This window comes from Acipenser ruthenus, chromosome 28, assembly GCF_902713425.1.
Source record: "Acipenser ruthenus chromosome 28, fAciRut3.2 maternal haplotype, whole genome shotgun sequence".
Taxonomy (NCBI): domain Eukaryota; kingdom Metazoa; phylum Chordata; class Actinopteri; order Acipenseriformes; family Acipenseridae; genus Acipenser; species Acipenser ruthenus.
Window position 1 is genome coordinate 413888 of NC_081216.1, and position 22383 is coordinate 436270.

The 22383-nt window shown below is 42.4% G+C and overlaps 1 protein-coding gene across 10 annotated transcripts in view; it reads right to left on the reverse strand.

The window, feature by feature from the left end:
- The window catches only part of LOC117434694 (histone deacetylase 5-like), a 51558-nt gene that overhangs the window by 8765 nt on the left and 20410 nt on the right, over positions 1-22383 (reverse strand). For 8 of the 10 annotated variants that reach the window (XR_009309245.1, XM_059003379.1, XM_059003381.1 and 5 more), the window contains 23 exons: positions 20138-20379; positions 19513-19657; positions 18876-18984; positions 18317-18450; positions 15098-15229; positions 13565-13677; positions 12023-12157; positions 9817-10057; positions 9103-9320; positions 8460-8768; positions 7152-7308; positions 6917-7050; positions 6045-6165; positions 5052-5101; positions 4531-4638; positions 4130-4185; positions 3513-3600; positions 3017-3136; positions 2434-2531; positions 1879-1997; positions 1349-1482; positions 887-971; positions 371-524 (listed from right to left, as the gene is read on the reverse strand). Coding sequence is in view for 9 of the 10 variants with exons in the window: in XM_059003379.1 (XP_058859362.1) it covers positions 371-524; positions 887-971; positions 1349-1482; positions 1879-1997; positions 2434-2531; positions 3017-3136; positions 3513-3600; positions 4130-4185; positions 4531-4638; positions 5052-5101; positions 6045-6165; positions 6917-7050; positions 7152-7308; positions 8460-8768; positions 9103-9320; positions 9817-10057; positions 12023-12157; positions 13565-13677; positions 15098-15229; positions 18317-18450; positions 18876-18984; positions 19513-19657; positions 20138-20379 (3202 nt within the window). In the remaining variant the exon portion in view is untranslated. The remainder of the gene's footprint in view (positions 1-370; positions 525-886; positions 972-1348; positions 1483-1878; positions 1998-2433; positions 2532-3016; positions 3137-3512; positions 3601-4129; positions 4186-4530; positions 4639-5051; positions 5102-6044; positions 6166-6916; positions 7051-7151; positions 7309-8459; positions 8769-9102; positions 9321-9816; positions 10058-12022; positions 12158-13564; positions 13678-15097; positions 15230-18316; positions 18451-18875; positions 18985-19512; positions 19658-20137; positions 20380-22383) is intronic. The other 2 variants (XM_059003378.1, XM_034057303.3) reach the window with 2 other exon arrangements.

The window sequence follows — 22383 nt, forward strand, 5'->3', positions numbered from 1 at the left end:
ATGATATAAAGTGGTTGGTTGGTTTTATATCCAAGCAAAACAAGTAAACACAATGAAATTGATTTAAATTAAAAATAAAAAAAAACTACACCACAGCAGGCTAAATAAAAGAATCAATTCTAAATTGGGTGTAAAGCAAAACTACTCTGAACTCATTTGATATTCCAATTACATTGCATTTACGTAAAATGGTTCTAAAACCCATTTGTCTTTTACAGAAAAACGATCTCCAGGAAATTCATTAGGCTGACATACTTCCACAATTGAAGGGGGGAGGAGAGAGAGAGAGAGAGAGAGAGAGAGAGATACAGAGAGAGATAATTCACTGCACACACTGTGTCCTGCTCTTCTGGTGCAGCCTGTACTCTACCTGCTTTCTGCCTCTGTGTTTCCCAGCTCTGTGTCAACAGACAACGACGCCATGGCAGTGACAGCTTCAGCCTCCTCCCTCTCTCTCTTCTGAGCCTCCAAGAGAGACTGGCACACCGTGGAGGCATAGCGCTGCACGGAGCTCCAGTGTTTACCTGCAACACCGCAGACACATTACTGCACAGCCATCGGGCTATTCATAGACACAGAGCTGTCCTGTCAAAATCTGAGCAAGACCCTGTGCACAGTTCACATGAAAAATCCAATCACATTGTTTTGATGAACAACAGTTTTCCCCAGTGTTGTGGCTTGATAAATACATTTAAAGCCTGGGTGGGTACTACACATGGATTCTGAAGAGGTCTATATGATCTAAATAGTGGAAGACGTTTAGAATTTAAATTCTCTCGAGTCTCAAGGTATTTTTGGTCTACATCTTAGTTCAGTTGCAGGTCATGGAGTTTGGACTTGGCTTGTATTGATCAGTCTGGAGGGCTGAGACCCGTTGCAGACTTACTCTGAATCTCAATGACTTTCTCCAGTGACGCGGCCGCCTTTGGGCAAGGCTTCTGCTGAAGGAGCGACTGTGGAAGAGCGTCAAGCTGAAAGAGATACAGGGAAGCAGGTTTGATGTACACTGTAGAACCCCACCTTCCACTCAGCATCCTCCACGGTACTGTAGACAATCACTTTTATTGGATATCTTTGCTCCAGCACATTAGTGTGAACGATGCATCACAAGTTTTTCCAAGTATGTTAAAGTTTTCTGGCAGTCCTTTAACAGGATTTATTTTTAGTCCTATAAGGCTCCTCAAGCTTTCGGTACACTTATTTATCAGACAATTTGATTATTGATAAAGCAATGCTAAAAGATGACTGTTAATATAACAGTAAATCGATGAATGTCCCAACAGTAAGCTATGTAACTAGCTGTGCAATCTAGACAGGCAGTCACGGTGAATAAAACAAATGAGATGACCTCGTTGCCCAGGAGAGCGGAGACGCAGGATTCGGAAGCATCGCAGATAGCTGTAAGGTCGTGACCCCCCTCCAACGCCATGACAACTCGCCCCCCCGCCAGCTTTATCAGCTGCTTGGTCAGGTGACCGAAACCTGCAGAAAAGAAAAAAAAAAAAAAAAAAAAAACTACTACTACATTTGCTACTAACTTAAATTTTCCTTTCTCCTTTCCAAAAGAAAAAAAAAACATTTTCTTTAAAAGGTGCTGCATACAGAACGAATAGGGATTCATTTTAAGTTAGTATCTTTATCGTATTTAAATTCCTCTGTGGCATACACAACACTATAATTACCGGTACTAATGGAAAGTTTTACAGAATAAATCCTTCCACTATGAACCACCAGAGGGCAGTGTTCTTTTAGAGAAAAAAAATAAAAACACCACGCCCACACCTTTAGCATACAGTTCACAGTTTGCCATGAATCATAGACAGGGAAAGGTACAGAGTTAGTGGCAAGGTTGGTATATTGTCACGGGGGGTTACTTACACTTTGCTGTCACTGAGTATCCGCCCAGCGGAGACTGGTGTCCTTCCACTGCGTCGAACCCGGCTGAAACCAAAACTACATCTGGAGAGAACTCGTTTGCAATGGGCATCACCACCGTCCTGCATGAACACACAGACAGGCCGGTTATTCCACTGGCTTCTAGCTCTTACTAGCATGCATCTGCCTGCGTTCAGCTTGGATTCCGGAACAGGTTTTTAAAGCCGAGGTGAAAGGTCACTGAATTCTAGAATTATTGCTAGAATTGGCTGGAGCTTTGTTGCTGTTGTGCGCCTCGGCTGTGGAACTCTCTTCCAGTTACCATTAGGCAGGTTGAAACATTGGATTCTTTAAAGTCTAAATTGAAAGCCTACTTTTTTTTAATGTGCCTTTATATAAATCGGTTATAACTGGAGTGTATTGTATAGTTGAGCCGTTTTGCTTTTAACTTTTTGTACAGCACTCTGGGGTGTGAAGGGCGCTGTATACAAACACATTTGTACTGCGTTGCGCTATAACACCACTCTCTCTGCAGAACGGTTCTGAATCTCTGGGTACCTGAAAGCAGTGAGGTACTCCACGTCTCCCATTGGTGGCTCCACCCCTCCAGTCCACGCTATATTGACGTTATATCCAACTCCTGGGCCAGACCCTACCTGCAAACACAAAGTCCAGACGCTGTATTCATTTAAAGCAAAAACCAACAATAGGTGTAAATACAGCATAAAGAGAGCATCTCACCGCTGTACAGTAGTTAGAAGCCTTTAGTATTGCTGTCTAATATTTCTAGTTATCTTTTTTTTTTAATTTGTTAACATGTTATGATATTGAATGCATCAGTTAATTGTCAGTTTTCCATTAATAGACACAGATTATTTTTTTTTTATTATTATTTATTTATTTTTTTTAGAACAGATCTTTCAAAATCACATATAATAAAAAAAAAAAAATTGAATAAAAAATATATACAATTTTGCTAATCTAAACTTGTTGTGCAAATCAATGGGGCGGGTCCCCATGGAAACCTGTTTCCAACGGAGCGGTACGACAACCATTATTCTGTTTGTTTAAATTAAATGTTACAGCACAGAGATTAAAAAAAAATTAAAAAAATAAAAATAATCTTTTGCCATGACCCCACCTCCTCGGGAGCGCCGCTGCCTGGGAAGAAGTTTCCATCGTCGTATCGGTGCAGAGAGATGTACAGCACGTTGGGATCATTATAGAACGCCTGCTGACTCCCATTGCCATGGTGGATATCCTGCAGAGAGAACACACACACAGCTGAGAAGCTGCTATCTGCTTTTACTCTGCATGCACATTTTGCACAGAAGAGTTTAAACTTCTGGTAATTTAAGGCACAAGCATCTCGCCAAAAGGATTTGCCCATTAGGAAAGTTAATACCAAAACATTTTCAGAGTCAAGTAGCATCAGCTAGGCTCCCTAAAGGTGGATATATTTTCACTCAAAACTAAAATCTATCCACAGTAAGGTACATAGCAAATGTGTCCAGATCACCGCGCCATCAGGAACAAGCTAGCAATTACATGGGCCGGTCTTTCTGCCCTGTGCATTACAATCTACTTCAGACTTTAACAAGGATGGCCTGTCAGCAGTTACAAAGTGGACCCCATACCCAGTCTACAATCAGAATCTTCCCCACACTCAGTTTCTGCTGGAGTAGCTTGGCAGCGATGGCCACAGAGTTGAAGAAACAGAATCCCCTGTAAACAGAAAGTGAAAGAAAATATATATTTAACAAATCTGCTAAATCTGTTACAGAGGTACAGAAAATGCAAGTAGATTCTTGCCTTCCGAAGCATTACTGAATATACAGCTAAGACCAAAGGTTTTGCATCACCACCCCTATAGAATTAACTAATTTTGCTTTATAAAGTCGAATGAAACCTGCTGACTAATGTTACGTTAACATGTTTAATTACACACCGCTGCTTTGTAGTTTTCCCAGATATACGTAACGAAATACTGACAAATTCTGACATTTCAAAACCGAACATGAAATCTCTACTACTATTTATAGTGTCCGGTAGATAGACACTTAAGATATCATTTCGTAGTTTCTTTGATTACATGAAGCTAAATAAAAAGACTTCAATTATGTTCACTGGATACCACATGTTTCTCTTTGAATACTTTAGCGATGCATGTTTTTGTCCTGTACACCCTCCAACACAATAAACAGGCTGGATGCATCCCCACCCCCTTTAAAGGGTCTGTCTGAAGGGTACTTACATTGCAGTCGACTCCTCTGCATGGTGTCCTGGGGGCCGAACAACAGCAAACCCATTCTGAGCGGGGGGGCAAGGAGAAGGAATAGTTACAATTCACGATAGAACCAATGCCCCCCCGTGCACAGCTGAATCAGATTTTGAACAAGTGCTTCTGAAGATACTGCCTTTACTAGCCCAACAGTCCAGAAGAGATCAGAATTGCGCTCATGTAGGTCAGCCCTCAAAACCCGAAGATCAGGAATGCTCATACACAGTTCAAATCACATACCAATGGAGAACAACTTCACAGGTTGGACACTGGGTCCTGACGGATTGCTTAAACTCATTCAGGGGTTTCCTCCACTGGCCAGGCAGTGTATCTTGAATCACCACCACCACCACTAGAGGGCACTACTTGCTCACCTTGAGTTCCCCAGACGCCACTTTGAAGGCAAGCTCGATGACACAGCCCACTGCCATCCGCACTGCACTGGAGGAGTGCATCTCATTCCACACCGTGTCACTGTCCACCTGTCAGCCAAACCAAGACAGGTCAACCCCCTCTCGCATTTCATTAGCTTTACCTTCCCGGAAAACCAACATGGAAATTTGGCATCTCAACAATATATATCGTAACCCCACCCAGAGATAGCATGACCCTCCTCCTCCACCTGCCTCTACACCCCACCTGTTCCTCTCATGTTTATGGCTATCACAGATTCCTAACTCTTAGGCGTTGTATTATAATGAGATATTACCAGCATACTCTTTTCCCTGGTTACAGCTAACCCTCCCCACCATCCCCCAGTTTGAGAGCGGCATGTGTTTATGCAAAGCCGAGATGTATATAAATATCCCCCAGTGAGTGAATGAATGAATGAATGAAATGAACGAACAGACAAGGGTCGAATGGTTTCTTTCACATGGATCTATGACTCACTCACCCCAATGCCTCCACAGGGCAGAACTGCGTACATCTTCTGACTAATTGGACCTGAAAAGACCAAAATTAGAAAAGAGGAAAAAAGAAAAAAATCATCAACTAGAATAATTCAGTGCATTTTGTTGCTCTGTTGTCTCTTGACAGGCTGACTTTCTGATCTCTTCCACCCACTCTGTTGTGAAAGGGACAGCAATACAACAGCACAGTTAGTCAGCCTTTCCCCTGTGCAATAAACCAAAAAGAAAAAACACAATTCTGCACTCTGCACTGGAAACAGTGTTACTAAATGTAACGCACTTTACCAAGATCGAAATGGAAAAGGCGGCGCTAAATCAAATGGATGGCTGCCCCCTATTTTACTATTTAAACCTGTACTTTACAGTACTGTAATCTGTCACAAGTGTTATTTAATCTGTAGTATTTTGTATTTAATTACATCCTGATGTAACTATAACTGACACGGTTATCTGCTCCGTTACTGAATCATATTTTGTCACACTTGTACTTGCTAGAACCAAAGTCATTGTATTTTTTATCTTGCTCTTAATTGTATTATTACTTGTACTGTGATTCTTGAAATGTATTTTTGTTTACGATTGTAAGTCGCCCTGGATAAGGGCGTCTGCTAAGAAATAAATAATAATAATAATAATAATAATGCAAGTTTGTGTGCTTCATATCAACAAAGGCATTAGCTTGAAAACCATCGTCTAGTCTTTTGTTTCTTCTTCGATTTACACAAACATACCAAGGCATTTTATTAGTGTTTAAATGACCCATTATTTATTTATTTATTTATTTGGCAGATGCCTTTATCCAAGGCCACTTACAGGTGTTACAGGTGAGTACAGGGTTACAGTGCAAGATTGATATTTAAATACAGTGTCATTTACAGTAAGTGCAAATAATACTAATAGAATACAATATGAAACTAGCAATGATGTGAGACTCCAAACCGTACACTTGAAATACTTTGCATTTCAAACCACGGTACCTAAAAGTTTCTTGGTGTCGAGTTTCTGTCTGTTCAGGGGGCTGGTGCCGTAGAAGAGAGCGTGGTGCTCTGAATGCACCGTCTGGATTTCATCTATAGTTGCTTTCCTCCCTCGGATGCGCTGAAACAAAGGGAAACAGATTTCATTCGCAAAGGGCCGTAATCCAGATGAGCAGAGCTACACAGTTCCTCTGTTTCACACAGTGTCAGTTAGAGCTTGGTAGACATTTCATCTTAAAAAGAGAAAAACAGCAACATTCTCTATTAATAAGAAATGCAATTTTGTCATTTGGCCTCTGTGTAACGCCCAAATGTGCTGCTGTAGGTTAATCTCAAAATCGAGGCCACGATTCAATGACAAGCGTTTTGACGAAAAGGCTTTTTCAATGTTTTCAAATCACTACTAGTACTAACTAGTACTGTATTTGTACAACCTCAGACTAATATGATAATGTACAGCTATACTACTTTTACATGTAAGTAAGTGTGTGTATGCTTCTATATTAGAAAAACGTTCTGGTCAAGTGATTTCGGTCCAGATTCTTCTCTGCCATCTTCATAAGAGACAGACTGCTGAGCTGCAGGGGAAACTATATACAAAATCGATTCGCTGGCCACCACAACTTGAAAACCAGCCAGCAATTAAGGTAAACTGCATTGTTAATTGTAGTACCGATAAGGAAAAAGTGCTCTTCCCCGCTCTGGGATTGAAGGCAGACATACATAAACACTTCCACAGGTTTGCATTCTGCATTAGGGGCCCCTGGTCTGCTCAGAGATTGCTCTCTCACTTATCTGCCCAATTGAAATTGCTCTGCTATTTCAGGTTCGCTCCAAAATTGAAAACTTTTCTTTGCCAGAGCTGCCCTTACCTCACACCTGCTGAGCAGACCCGTCTCCTGCAGCCTGGACCAGATGCTCTGAATCCTCCCAGCATGCTCGGGGTGGTTGTTGGTGCTCCCGCAGGTGCACTGGTGTTTCAGCATGAAAGTGTCATAGACAACTCCTACAGGACAGGGGGACAGGGAAACAGCGGCTTGCTAAACCCTTTCAATACTGCACAGCTTTCGCCAAGGTTTTACATTAACATTTCCACTGCCTCATTACCTGTAATGAAAAGGTGCTTGACTGGTTTCTCCCCCGCGATGCTGCCCTTCAGGCTGGCACTGGCTGGTGAAGACTGGGCACGACTCAGCGGCCGGTGAGGCACGCCTGTGATGGACAATGAGGCCTGGTATACATGGAGCTGATGCTGGTCCAAAAACTGCAGGAGATAAAAAAAAAAAAAAGCTAAACATTAGAGAAATTATATTGCTGTTCTACATTGATTTCAACAGCAGGGGTGATGGAAGTAAACTGAAGACCTTTCGTTACTATCCCCCCTCTTCATTTAATATTTATTTAAAAAAATCAAAACACAGGGACAGTAGGTCTTCTAGTTCTGGGACCTGCAATGTCGGACTCTCCTGTACTCAATGTAGACTATCAGGTGCCTCATATGTTAGGTTTAGTTATTCACAGCAGCCACATGACTTGTAGTGCTGTATTTGTACAACTACATGCATGCTACAGCCATGGCCAAAACTTTTGTAACACACTATAGAATTAACAAATTCTGCTTCATAAAGTCGAATGAAACCTGCTGAATAATGTTACTTTAATGTATGGAATTATATACTGCTTTGTAGTTTTCCATATACTTCACTGCACAAAAATTGAAAAATGTATCTCACATGAAATAATGTGCTACTACTATGGACTTCTGGTAGACTTTTGCGATATCCTTTTGCATTTTCTTTGATTATATGATGCTGAATTAAATAGATCTAAATTATGTTCCTATAGTTTTTTAATTATGTCTCAATCCTAACATTTTAGATGATGCAAAACTTTGAGCCATAGCTGTACATGCCACTATTTTCTCCATCGTTCTCATTCTATATATTCAGACGTCTTGATTCTAATTTGTATTCATTATGTATCACTGAAAGAAGAACATAGTCTACATCCTTCTTAACTAAAATGACATTTCCGATAGAAATGGTTTTTGTATTAAAAAAAAAACAACACACAGCCTAAAAGCAGTTTGCTCCCAGGCGGACAGGGAAATTAATTCGGAGTGCAGGAGCTGGGAGAGAGGTGGGCAGGGAGCGAGAGAGAGAGAGAGAGAGAGAGCGAGCAAGCATGAGTCACTAACAAGAGGATGAGTCAGACAAAAGCCGATTCATGCTTTCACTGCGACTGATACCCACCACGATTGGGGGGTGAAATTATATTTTTATTAACTCTTTCACACTGTGAAATAAATGTCAATTACATCCTTAACACTGTTAACTAAAACACTTCTCTGCTAAGTGAATGCCTGTATGATTCGGTTACAGTTGGAAGTAGGGGGATACATGTAATAAAAACGACTACCTGATTGTAAGGGGGGCTCTGCCCGTCGCACTCCTTCAGTTCAATTGGTTCTACACCATCCTCCTCTTCCTCCTCCTCCTCCTCTTCTTCCTCCACCTCGCTCTCAGTGTTCTCATCTCTCAGTGTGATCGGGCAGTCTGAGGGGGTTCTGTCCCCCTGGCCCTCCCCTTCGCCTTGCAGCCCCTCCCCAGGCTCTGCCTGTCCCCCCCGCTCCTCCTGCATCTCTGCTGTCTCTGTGAGCTCCTCCTCCGTCTCCTCCGGGTAAGTGGGTGGCTGGCAGGGAAGCTCGGACACCTTCGACAGCATCTAGTGGGGAGAAAGCATCACACTGGTCACCTCACATCACACACACCTAGCAGGGAAAATAACCTACATGCCTCTCTGTCTTTGGTGCTCCCTACATACTGAAGTTGGTTGTGCTACTGTTGTATAGCGGCCGCATCTTACTGAACTGGGGTCGGGCAACTGGTATTCTCCTGTGTCTATAGCACCCCCTACCTGGTCGAGTTGAATCTGCTATTCCTTGTGTCAATAGCACCCCTACTTGGAGAATGATATGCTTCAGGTTTTCCCCGTGTATCATGACAGCTACCTTGTTGAATCTGCTATTGGTACTCTCAGTGTCTATGGCGCTTCCTACCTTGCTGAGCTGGATCTGCTGCTGGTATTGCTTCTGCTTCTCCAGGAACTGCTGGTGCTGCTGCTGCATGACGAGCTGCTGCAGGGCCTGGGGGCTCTGGGGCAGGGGTGCGGACTGGGTGCGGCTCAGGGGCCGGTGGCGAGGCAGCTTGTTCACCGTGCGCATGCTTGTCGACATCCTCTCACCCGTCACCAGAGGGGACGGGCCGTAGATGGGAACTGGAGGGAGCGAAGGCACCAAAAGGACATTACCACACACACACACACACACACACACACACACACACACACACACACACACACACACACACACACACACAGAGGACTCAAAAGCACAATTTCTAGGAGTACAGTCTTTCATGTGAGATTCCGAAATGACACATTTTTCAATTTTATTGTATATGGGGAAAACTACAAAGCGGTGCATAAATCAGTATGTTAACGTAACGTTATTCAGCAGGTTTCATTCGACTTTATGAAACAAAGTTAGTTCGTTCTACAGGGGTATGTAAAACTTTTGGCCACAGCTGTAGATTTGCTACTGCTAGGTTCTACCTCTGCTTCATTTAAAAGGGAAACAGAAGGCTCCCATACCAGGTGTGTAAAACCGAATTTGCCTAAGCACAGTGAACGAGCACAGCATCAAACCGCTGCACACTGGCAATGAGCTGTAAGGAAGGGATGCATACAGGAAGTGCAATGCAGGGCGGTGTACCTGCGAGTAGCGCGCTTTGCTGGCGGGCTTGTTCCAGGCGCAGTACGTGCTGCAGCAGTGATGAGTGGCTGTGGCTGTTGGCGGTGCCTGTGGCTGCGTCAGCGTCGTGAGGCCCCGCTGTGGACAGGCAGGCGGGCAGCGAGGTGGTGCTGACAAACTTCCCGGTCAGAGCTCCCCCCTGTCGCATGGACTGGATGGCCTGCCGCTCCGCCTCCTGCTGGGCAGACAGTTTCTGGGGCGCCTGGGGGCACACAGACGCAGAAGATTCAAGTTTATTATTATCATCATCCTGTTACTCACCCCAATCCACACATACAATAGGAGCCTTAGGAGGCCACACCTTGGCAATCCTCATGGCGTTTTTTTTATGTAATGGGAGAGAGTAATTTAAATTCTATATCTCTGAATATACAAAATTATAGCACAAAGATATGTTTGTCTAATTTTATAATTAAGTTATGGTTATCAGTACTAGAGATTAGAGACACACTCGCATACCAACACATGTAATTCTGAACAGTAATTATATTATGCAATTTTATAGATACAGGTTTGTTAAAAATTCTTCCTAAAAAGGAAAACAGCACTATGAAGATACAAGACAACTTATTGTATTTCTTCATCCAAAAACAGGCTTAGACAATCTTTCAGCTAGGCTACATTACAAGAACGACTGGATACATATCCTAAGTGATATTATAACTACACCGAGCAATGGTTAGACCCCACCTGTTGCCATGGCATAAGAGAGACGTTATTGGCTCTTATAATTGTAGTATACTAAATGTCAAAAGCTGAATCATGGCCATATGATTCTTCCCTCAATTACAAAATACACACACATGCAAGTTAAACTGGTCTTTCAGAACAGGTAGAGTTAGACTGAGGTCTACTGGAAAACTAGACTGTCTGCTGCCTCAAGACTTAAAAAAAAAAAAGCTACACAAAGGTTCCTGTATAATGTATGATGCTGTTAGGTCAGGCATGAAGAGATCGATCTGGCTATACAACGAGAATTATTTAACAATAATCACTCAGTGCTCTGATGTGCCTAGACCTGTTCTGTTTAACACACATCATCATTCTTCACTGTGACTTGATATTAATATTACAGCCTTTGCCAAACCCCTCCCCTACCCACTAGGAAAGAGACAGCCCTGTATAGGAACTAACTTTCCAGCTAGTCTCGAATCACAAATTATGCCCTCCCCCCTCCCCCCTCACCATTACTTCATATAAGTAACTTCCTATTCTTTGCATGCAGATTGTTGCTGTCGCCCCCTGATCGGCTACATCGGTCCCCGCTGGTGTCAGAAAAGGCAACATTTCATTTAGTAAAATAACCAGAGAGTGTGGAGCCAGGGGTTTCTATTTATTTATAGCGCTTTGGAGAGCAGTACCAGTTCCCCATGCACACGGTCGGATCGGTAGTGCACTGCATGTAATCCTGTTTGTTATCATTCCTGGATGGTTCTGTGGAATTACCTGCAGAGGGTGGCCACTTTATTAGGTAACCATGTGTGCTCAGTGCATAGGGCGATTTATTCATATTGATGTCAGATGTCTCAATCCTCTGTAGACATTTTTCGTCATTCACCTATATCATAGTTTCTCAGGGGTGGAAGTAAGACTCCTTTTGCATAGCAGTGTCACCCATTCCCAGTTTTACTACTAGCTTGATTAGCCCCAAGTCCTTTTTTCCATCCATGGTTTCTTAATATGGGAAACACTTCTGTTCTTTGATTTATGCAGTAGTTTCCAAGGACTCAAGCCCTTTCAGACTCTTGAAGCTTGTCTGCCTTTGTTACAGTGGACTGCTCCAGGTCTTATATACCACACAGCCTATCAAGCGATGTCCGGCTACCGGGCAGCAGTGTGGCGTAGTGGTTAGGGCTCTGGACTCTTGACCGGAGGGTCGTGGGTTCAATCCCTGGTAGGGGACACTGCTGCTGTACCCTTGAGCAAGGTACTTTACCTAGATTGCTCCAGTAAAAACCCAACTGTATAAATGGGGAATTGTATGTAAAAATAATGTGATGTCTTGTAACAATTGTAAGTCGCCCTGGATAAGGGCGTCTGCTAAGAAATAAATAATAATAATATAAATCAACTACCGAAGTTGCTATGTTCTGCGATTTGTAGGATTTTTTCGTGAAGCCCTGCAATGCCAACAAGACCCAATGCTGGTTCGAGCGTGTGCACTCACGTTGATGTGGGAGTTGGCAGCAGTGACGGAGGTTGGCAGCCCCAGGGAGATGTTGGGTAGAGAAGGGGACGTGTAGAGACTCAGCTGACTGGCACACCCATCTGCATTCATTGTACGATGGTGCGAACGCATGTGCTGTGGATAGCGAAATACATTACATTACACTAGTTAGTAGGCATATTTAGGGTGCATCTATATGTACTGCAAAGGCATTACACAGGAGAGGGTTTAATCCGTGGTTCTTTCAAACACACATCTGACAAGTACAGCTGTGGCCAACAGTTTTGTTTCACTCTATAGAATGAACTATTTTTGCTTCATAAAGTCAAATGAAACCTGCTGAATAATGTTATGTTAACATATTTAATTACATGCTGCTTTGTAGTTTTCCCATATACTGACAAATTAATGTGACATTTTGAAATCTAACATAAAACACTGTACTACTGTTATGGCTTCTTTGATTACATGATTAAATAAAATATTTAAGTTATGTTTATATATATATATATATATATATATATATATATATATATATATATATATATATATATATATATATTATTTTTTTTTTTTTTTTTTGTTATGTCTCAATCCCAAAATTCTAGGTGATGCAAAACCTATGGCCATAGCTGTAACACACAGAGTTTATTTCTAAAATTAATTTATTAGGAACAAAATACTTTAAAATATTCCTTTCAAGGCTTGTACCGCTTTACACACATTCAATACGCTAGCAATGCTACAGTACTTGTAACTGCCTGAAACCCAGCAAACCCCCTTTTAATCCCCTTAGTACTGACATGCTGCATGACGTCACAATGTAAATACTGTAAATACAGGGGGTGATTCGGTGCGTTTGTCGCAATAGCATTCCATATTATCAAGAGGGCTAATTTAAAACCGCAAGGTATTTCCAGTTTGTTTAACTTTCAGAACAAATAGAAAACCTACCAGCTCCCTGTGTTACTAAGAATACAAAAAAAATGACTAGAATTTCTGCCTCTACTCATCCTCCACCACCTACCTCCTCAAGGGAATAGGGAATAAAAAGACTGATAAACACTTCATATCGCTACAGAGGATGACACACTCTCTTTGGTTCAGGGATGAGGGGGCTGAGTGAGTCAGCCTGCTTGGGAATGCTGGAGAGCGCACGGCTGGCATTTGCAGAGCAGCGCTTTCATTCCTTAACTTCGACAGCCACACTGTCAAGGTTATAACTAGTTTTAAACCAACAGTCACCCAGTGCAGGGGTTCAAAAACAACGTCATGCGCTTGTATCTCCTATTCAACTTTTCAAAACAAGAAAATCTGAGAATTGAGTGCACCTTACATTTTACTGGCAGCTTTTAAAGCAATGTTCTCAGCACACATACACATATAATATATATATATATATATATATATATATATATATATATATATATATATATATATATATATATATAGACACACACACACACACACAGAAATCACAGTTTAAGATTAACCCAAAACTATCCTAGAGTTCAAAGGCGTGCTTTACAGGGCTTGGTGTACCTCGGCATGGATGTTGGGTACGGAGCCACTAGATCCATTCTCTGCTATGGCGCTGTTGGAACTGTTGGGAGAGCTGGGTCCGGAGCCAGGAGCACTGTTACACATTGAGGACACTGGAACACACAGACATTATTATTTTACCAAGATTTTGAAGTTGTTAAAACTAACACCCATTCTCAAGATGCAGTTAAAACCATGTACGCGACTATGGATGAACAGCAGCCTCCACTGTATCCTGGTCTCTGGGGATACACAACCCAGCTGAAGGTAATGGTACTAGTGGCCGCATGCAAGTACATTACTCCACAGTCCGGTGTTAGTTACTGTGTTAACAGATAACGCTTAAAATCTCCAGTTATGATGCTCCACCACTGCTGCTCCCCACTCATCTGCTTCTCAACTCTATTACAGCAATCCGCAGTTCTTTCAATGCCTTTGTTCTTTACAAAGTGACTGTTGCTCTGGCAGATACGGGCCACTCTCATGGAGTCTGTTGCAGGAGAAAGGAATTTCACAAAACAAAAAAGGTGTCTGCGATCTGCATGTTTACTGTACCATGAGTTTGAGTCGACTTTAAGATAGAGTTTGTGTTTGTTATACCCATATGTGGATGGGGTACCCCATACTGATTTACCCGTGCTACATAACCCAAACTACACCAAATAACCCAAGTAGTAAGTATAAAATGTTTGACATCTATAAAGCAAAGTAAGTCTTCTCATGGAATAAACACATGACTAATAAGGCCACGTTCCCTCATCTCTATCTACTGTAGTAGACCACATAACCTCCCAGTCTTCAACTCAAGCCACAAGACCACGCTGCCTCCCAATCACCCCAACCAGAAAGTACCACTACGCTACCTCCCAGTCCCTCCCCTTTTAGCCACTAGGCCACACTGTCCACTCAGCATATCAGCATACCAGCACTTGGCTCTTTTACACTGCAGTAGTTTGAATATATATATATTTTTTATCCTTGTTTGTTTAACAAACATGTTTTCCATAATGTTTAATTCATTTTTTGTTTGAACCAATTTGACCGCTTGAGAAAACTGTAAACAGTTCGGGCAACCCACAATTACATTTGTAAACTGTTTTATTTTTTTTGTATTTATTTTTTTTAAACTACTGTCGATTTCAATTTTTCATTGTGGGCAGCCAGGACTACATTGATTTTACAAGACTGTCAAGGAGTTTTCTGCATCTGATTAAGGGATTTTGGTAGGTGCAAATCTGCAGAAAAGTAAGCACTCCAGAATGTATTAATATACATTACAGAATCAACTGTATAGTAATCATTCATGTGAGGGGCACAACATGGGTGTGTGCTACATATGGCAGGTGGATCTATGAGAAACTAATGAGTATTGCACCTGTGCTGGTTAAAAAAAAAAAAAACACACAACACACTCCCAATTTGCAGATAGAAGAATGAGCCTGATCCACATGTTGGTAAAACATGCAACTCCTTGGTTACTTATAAATTGGCATGGCATATATCCAGTAGCTCAAAGACAAGCTGGGGGCGTACCTGAGATTTCGATGGCTCTCTTCTTGAAGGTACTGATGACGGTGCCATCCTTCCGTCGTAACAAGGGGCTGCTTCTCCTCTCCGCAACCTTCTGTTTTAACCTGGAGCGCACTTTCAGGTTGGGCTCAGAAGCTACCAAGAAAACAGATTAAGGGTGTTGTCTGAGATCTGGGAAGGAGAGTATGCATAACTGGTCTGACCAAATAAAGAGATAGAAAATTAAGAGTAAGTGACATGCACAACACAATTAGCATATTGAAAAAGGACCAGCGTATTAAGTTCTTTTGACGGCATGTTAATTCAAATGCATTCTAGTAAAACTCCATACACCTACACTACATACTAAAACAGCTGCTACTTAAACCACACACACACACACACAACAATGAATTGTACTGAAATCCACTCTCTGATGCATCGGAATATGCATTCTGAAATGCAATGCAAATTCTATTGAAGTAAGTTGCTTGGACTAAAACCTGAGGTGCTTACAATGGTAGAGGACGCAGAGCATCAGAAATGTTTTCCCTAAAATCTATTTTATTGTTTAGTACCTTTACATCATCTGCGGCTTGCATATTCTGCGTGCATCAAATGCATTTTTAACATACTATATGGATTGTAACAAGCACTGTGTCCTACGGCAAGGTCAGAAATCAAAAGTCTATAGACATTGGTTTTAGCGTTTCCCCGGATCTAGAATGTAGATCACTGTGGTTAGATTTTAGGCCAGCACAGCCTGGTCAGCTTGAAATAAAATGTCTGGAGCCAGAAAAAAAAAAAAAAAAAAAAAAAAAATGCTAGTGGCGATTTTATTTTTGCTACATTCAAATTCGTCAGAAGCTTTCAAAACACTAAAATATGACAAACAAATCGATCAGACTTTCTGTGTACTTTTTCTTGGCAATCAATGTTTCACAGAAAAAAGCAGTTATCCTAAAATCGTCCCATCCAGCGTAAATAAATACTGGTCAGTCTCTCCATTATCTCGTCTCTCGTCACGCTTTGGCAGAGAAAAAGACCGCCTGCCTCTGCACACTCCCCTCCTTCACACTCTGCCACAGTGCAAAGTGGAGGACTTCACACTCACTGCCAATACCATGTGTGACAGGACCTACAGAGGAACTGCGAGAACATGCAACAAACTGGAAGGCCATTGCACTAGGTAACACTTTCTGGTCATAATCTAACTACTATAATTCAGGGATAACTTCAGCAGTACTGCTGTCCTTCACATATGCCATAGGATTTGCAGAAATGAAGGCTATAGGGACTATTACAATTAAGTCACACTTTAGCTTGAGACAAATCACAGAGGACTGTCATTGGGGCGCATAAGAAAAACTGGTAAGGCTCAAACTGCTATTCAATGGGAGTTCTATTTCCTTCTTTGCTGCCTGTTCATAACTTGTCCAAGAGAACAGGAGCCCATACTGTACGGGCGAGATTGTGTCAATACCCCTACAAAATATAAAAGAAAACATTGAGATCATGCCCATTTCCTGAAAGCCCATCTTCATGTGGAAATCAAATTGCTCCTGGTTTGGCAAAGGCTCCCTGCTGCAGCCCTTCAATTAAAAGGCAGCTCTGCTGCACCTCTCTGTCCTTCCCCAGTCCCTGATGCACTGATTCACACTGACTCACACCTGCAGACGTGCTCGCTGCCGAATATATGAACCTTCCATTTGAGTGCTGCTGGATGAGACTATGCTCCCAGCTTAACCCTTGACAGTGCCATGCATGGGAGGCTGTAATGAGAAAACTGCTTTTTACCATTGTGCGGATTTGCTCTCCTCAATGAACACATCAATCATGCATAAAAATGCTATAACAGAACACTATCAGAACCTAAGTCGAGTCAACAAATGTTTCAGATAGTGCCTTCTTCAGGTGTACAGCGTTGTGGAAAATGCTAAAATACCACCGACACAACTCACTTTAACTAGATACCACACTGAAACACACACACACACACACACACACACACACACCTTTTCCTTCTTCAGTGTGGCTAGGTGGCACAGCAGGTTCATTCACTAGCCTCTCTCGTACCCTACGCCAGTTTGAAACCCTGGCACTTCAGACTCTGAGAGAGGACTTCCAAAATTATGCGACGCAAACAGAGAACACCACACCAACATACCTAACCCTGTTTCACAGTGCTAAGGTGGGGTGAATATCGGAGCATCACTGCATCAGAAGTGCCTTAAAATTAATTTAAAACATTTCCCACGCATTTCCAAGGGAATTTAAATATGTGCAGTTATGCTACTGTAAGGAGCTGTTATTTTAAGGGGCCGATTTCTTGTGCGTGTGTGTGTGTTTGTATATACCCCGAAGCACCACAGCTATTTAAAGAATGCTCAGACACCTACACTATGTCATCATTATGTGGGGGGTAGTGCAGCTTCTGCTGTGCATCAGCAGCTTTGAAATAAAACATTAAACCGGTGATATACTGCACTGGTTAATCCCACTAAATCAGGGAAAGGGAACTGAAGTTCGGGGACAGAAACTGAAGAGGTCGAGATTGGGTCGTGGATTTTTCTGAAGGGATGGCAGATCAGTGTTAGCTTATTCTAGTGATCTAAAAATGGAAGGGTATCTAAATGCTGCCACTATGCAGAACTGTGCACACCATTTTGGCTTCAACAGCAATAGCCATAAAAATATAGATATGATATTAAATAAATAATCTAAAACAGCGGATAAATGTGACGTATTAATTTGTCGCACTTAGTAAAATGAAGAACGGAAGATCCTCAAATCGTTTAGATCAGGCACATGGACCAGTGCTGGTATGTGACAGGCTTGCATCTTTATGAGGACATGATTCCTCAACCACAATACTCCCTCAGTCGCACTTAACGTATCGCATCATAACGTATCGTTTGTACCGCTGAAGTCACAGAGAAATTAGAACATTACATGCTGTGATGGGGGAACCAAAACAGACACACTCTGTGTTGTTGATTGTGGTGAACTCTTGTCAAATAATTAGATGATGCCTTCAAATTTTCTGTGATAGCTTGCAGACACAAAAAAAACAAACCAAAGACAGCTAGTTGTAATGGGGTAGGTCTCTGATTTGAGACAGCCTTTAAGATTGCAGTTACTGGTACACCTGGTGGTCTCTGCTGGAAACACTGGTACTTGATGAATCCCTCAATTCATTTCTTTTGTATCCCGTATGGGAGAGTTGCAGTGATCTGTGCTTACCTGTCTTCCGCAGCGGGAAGTCATTCTTGCCATCGCAGGATCCCAGCAGGGAGTGTAGTTTGTAAGAGGGGGGCGTCCCGGGGGTGCTGCTCTGTGGGGGGGAACTTTGGTCCAGCGAGGTATGATGGGGTCCCCTGCGGAGAGTGTCGGAAAAAGCTGGTTAGTTTGAATACCATTAAAAAAAAAAAAAAAAAAAAAAAAGTAAAGTAAATAAAGATCCGATGTATACGAACAGCGCAGCGGGAGTCAAAAGGAACTAGGCGGTCAGCTGCCAGAAATCAGCTGTCAAGCCAGACTCTTAATGAGATCGCAGCTAACAAAGCAAAATGCTGCTCCACCAACGTTTAGAAATTTCATGTCACTTTTAAAAGGACTCGTGTTGGTTGCTTTTGTTCACCAAATAAAAAAAATAAAAGTTGTTCAGATCCCAAAGTGTGTCCAAAGTCACGGCACATTACTGGTCAACCGCACACTGTGAAAACCCTAACCCTAACCCTAACCCATCCTCTGGTATTATTTCTAACTCCCCATCACCCTCCTCGTTTACAGTGGTACGCACCAGCAATTCTGGGGAAAGGAATGGTTCAGTCCGCCTGACGTGGGTTCTTTGGATTTGCTCCGGAGAAACTCCTGCAGTTTTAGTTTCACCTCAGTGCTGGCTATGGCACCTGTACGCACAGGAAGAAAGTAACATCATCATCACCACCACCATGGGGGGATAGGGGGGGGGGAGCAAAACATGCAATAGCAGATGGGAAGTTCACAACCTCACGAGTTTGAGGAATGATGAAAATGAAAAACCATGAAACACAGTTTCAATAGGCCCAAATGTTTGTGAAATGTGTTACAAAAAAATCTTTTGTTGCAGGAAGAAGCAGTTAAATGACTTGTTTATTTTATTTTTCGCAGAAAACCTGCCTTAGCTTCAACAAGATATGCCTTTAATGAACTAAGAAAACAAACACTGAGAACTATTGCAAAGAACATAAAAAGAAAGAGAACCATACAAGTGTAATTCAGTTATTTAATAATAATAATAATAATAATAATAATAATAATAATAATAATAATAATATTCCTTGCAAAAAAGTACAGGGCATCCCTGAAAAGAGAGTTCTTACTATCCAAACAGAACAAGTGAAAGCCCCAGAAAGCTGCATCAAAAGTAATGAAGCTGCTACACGCTGGTCGCTTACTCTCTTTGCCCTTTTCCTTGTTCCGCAGCATGATTAGCTGCTGCTCCAGCCTCTGTTTCTCCATCTCCTCGTGTCTCTGCTGCTCCAGCTTCCTCTGCTGCTCCAGCTCCTGCTGCCTCTTCACTGCCAGGATCTCCTGCTGTTGCTGAGAGCACACAGACACACACTGGGTCACAGAGGGGTCCCCCTAGTCTCCATGTCGGAGCAGGTGCGTTCCACAGGGGACCTCCATGGAAAATCCATGGCTACAGGGAGGGGAGCTGGTGGCTCAGGGGGACACTCTCAAGCAATTCCACCAGTACGGTCCCAGATTAGCTGGCACTGCGCTGCAGGAGACGTCATCCTTCAGATAAGACATTAAACCCCAAAGTCTACTCTGGACATTAAAAGAACCCACTGATTTTTTTTTCCCCCCCAAAAACGAGCAGGGGGCATTAACTCCAGTGTAAGGGATTCAAAATGTATAAAACTATGGATAAGACTAGGCTTCAGTTCCCCAAACAAGTATCTGTCTACCAGTGTCCATCATCTAATGCAGAGGTGGCCAATCACGGTCCTATAGTGCTAACAAGATTGAAAACCCTAACAGAGAGAGTGTGTGTGGAGGTGGAGGTGCAGGCCCTACCTTGAGGTGTTCCTGCAGCTGTACCTCATGTTGGCGGGTGAGGTTCTCGTGCTGCTTCTGGAACTCTGCAAAGAGCAGCTGTTTCTGCAGCTCCTGCTGCTGCTTGAGAAGAAGGAGTTCACTCTGAAGCTGCTGCTCCCGGCGCATGGGGTCCGTGGGGGGCAGGGGGGTCCGAGCGTCGGTGCGTAGGTCTACCGGACCCCCACCGCTCTGCATGCCTGCTGATTTCACCGACTCCACCCCTGGAATCACAGAAGAGCCGCAGGTTTAGCATGCCATTCTGCCATCACTGGATATCTATGTACAGCAGGCTTTGTGGTCCGGTGGTTAAAGAGAGGGTCTTGTTACCAGGAGATTCCGGGTTCAATCCCAGCCACTGACTCACTGTGGCTGGGATTGAACCCATATTGTTCCCACTGTTTATTTATTTTATTATTATTATTTTTTTTATCTAGATTAAAATCATATTTTTATAATACAGCTTATATATTCTGTTTTGTTTTTATTCTGTTATTTTTTTAAATGCTTACTGTTGTTCAGCAATATGTATTGTTTTTGCCTTTGTAAAGCGCTTTGCGACGACCTGTTGCAAAAGGCGCTATGCAAAAATAAAATTGATTGATTGATTGATTGATAAAAGAAATGCATCCCCACCTCCACCTGGCAGTCAAGCAACACCTTGTTATGTGAGCAGCCTTCTATTTCTGTTTGCTTATTTCAGTCTCTCCACTGTAAATCATGGGCGTGCAAAGCAAATCCACCACTTTGCACAATGTACTGTCACCCCACTTCCTTCCGCTTGGTAGAGCAGCACTGAGATGTGCAAAATGCCCCCCCCCCCCCCCACCACCACCACCACAAAGCCACTGCCTTCCTCAATGCAAACCCACTACCGCACCTTCTATCAGACAGTCTTGCACGGTCACCACGGCAACACTTACGCATGCTGAACAAGTCAAGTAGACGCATGTTTTGACAAGCAGTATTTTGCTGACTTACTGGAGTATCTGCAATATTGGTAGTGATTGTGTAACTTTACAACCCCCCTACATTACTCTCCTGGAAACATCACCCATTAATAAAATCAATAGGTGTCTCAACTGGTAACGATGCCTTCAACTTCTCACTGTATACAATATTAATATGGAACTAATCAAGACAGCCAGGGTGATGCCATAAGCTGTAATGAGCTGCCACAAGCTGAACCTCACAGCTAAACCCCTTTGGATCTGAAGTACTGATCGTTTGCCAGCATACACTGCTGTGGTCTGCCATGCTAGGAAAACACTCAATTTTGACAGTTTCTAAACTGGACTCCAGTTGTTTGCGTATGGCTCTGACCCCTTTGAGAACAGAGTGGAAGTCACTTAAATTATGCTACTGCCTGACCTTGTTGCTGGCAATGAGACACACACACACCGATTCAATTCCTGCCCAAAATAAAAATGCTCTAACTGACTGTTCTTAATTATGTATTATAAAAGTTTATTCATGCCATGTGTATCCAATAAGAGTTCATTTAAAATGTTAAACGTTACCCCGCTAGGCGACATTATCTACAGGTTTTTCCTAACTCTGCACACCCGTTCTGATAATGGTAAAATGGACGGTCAGGTGGCGGGGTAAACGATGGGTGGTGAAAGCAGTCTGGAAATGTTACAAGACGCGAGTTTACACACCAGATTACCTCTTACTCTCTACAGTATTACTGTAATCGGCTACGGAAGTAGAGCTTTAAACATCCTGCCTTCAGCAGCAGCTGCTGACAAAAAGGGAAGAGAGGGAGTTCTCTCCACTGAAATAAGCCTTTGCATCAGGGGAAGGCAGAAAAAGAACAACCTTTAGAAAAATTGACTTTTTTTTTCTTTTTTTACATTTGCATAAACAAAAATCCAAGAACATATCTTTTAATAATTGAATTTGCTTTTATTTGAACTTAATTTGCTAAAAATCACTTGAATTACTAATGAGAATTATGATAAATGTTTTCCCCATTTTAGGGACCCAATATTAATGTCTATAGTTTGTTTCTGCCTGCACACAGGTTCACATTTACTGATTTAAATGACAGCAGGATTTCAATCAACCTCTGTTGAGATCAACAGACTAGACCCCATGCATTTCATTGCTGCTCTGCAGTTAGACGTGGCCACAAAATGCAAAATATTGTTTAAGTAACAAATGCTTCTTTCTCACTGTATGCACCTTAGCACTGTTCATTTCTTTTTTCTCAAAAGATATTCATG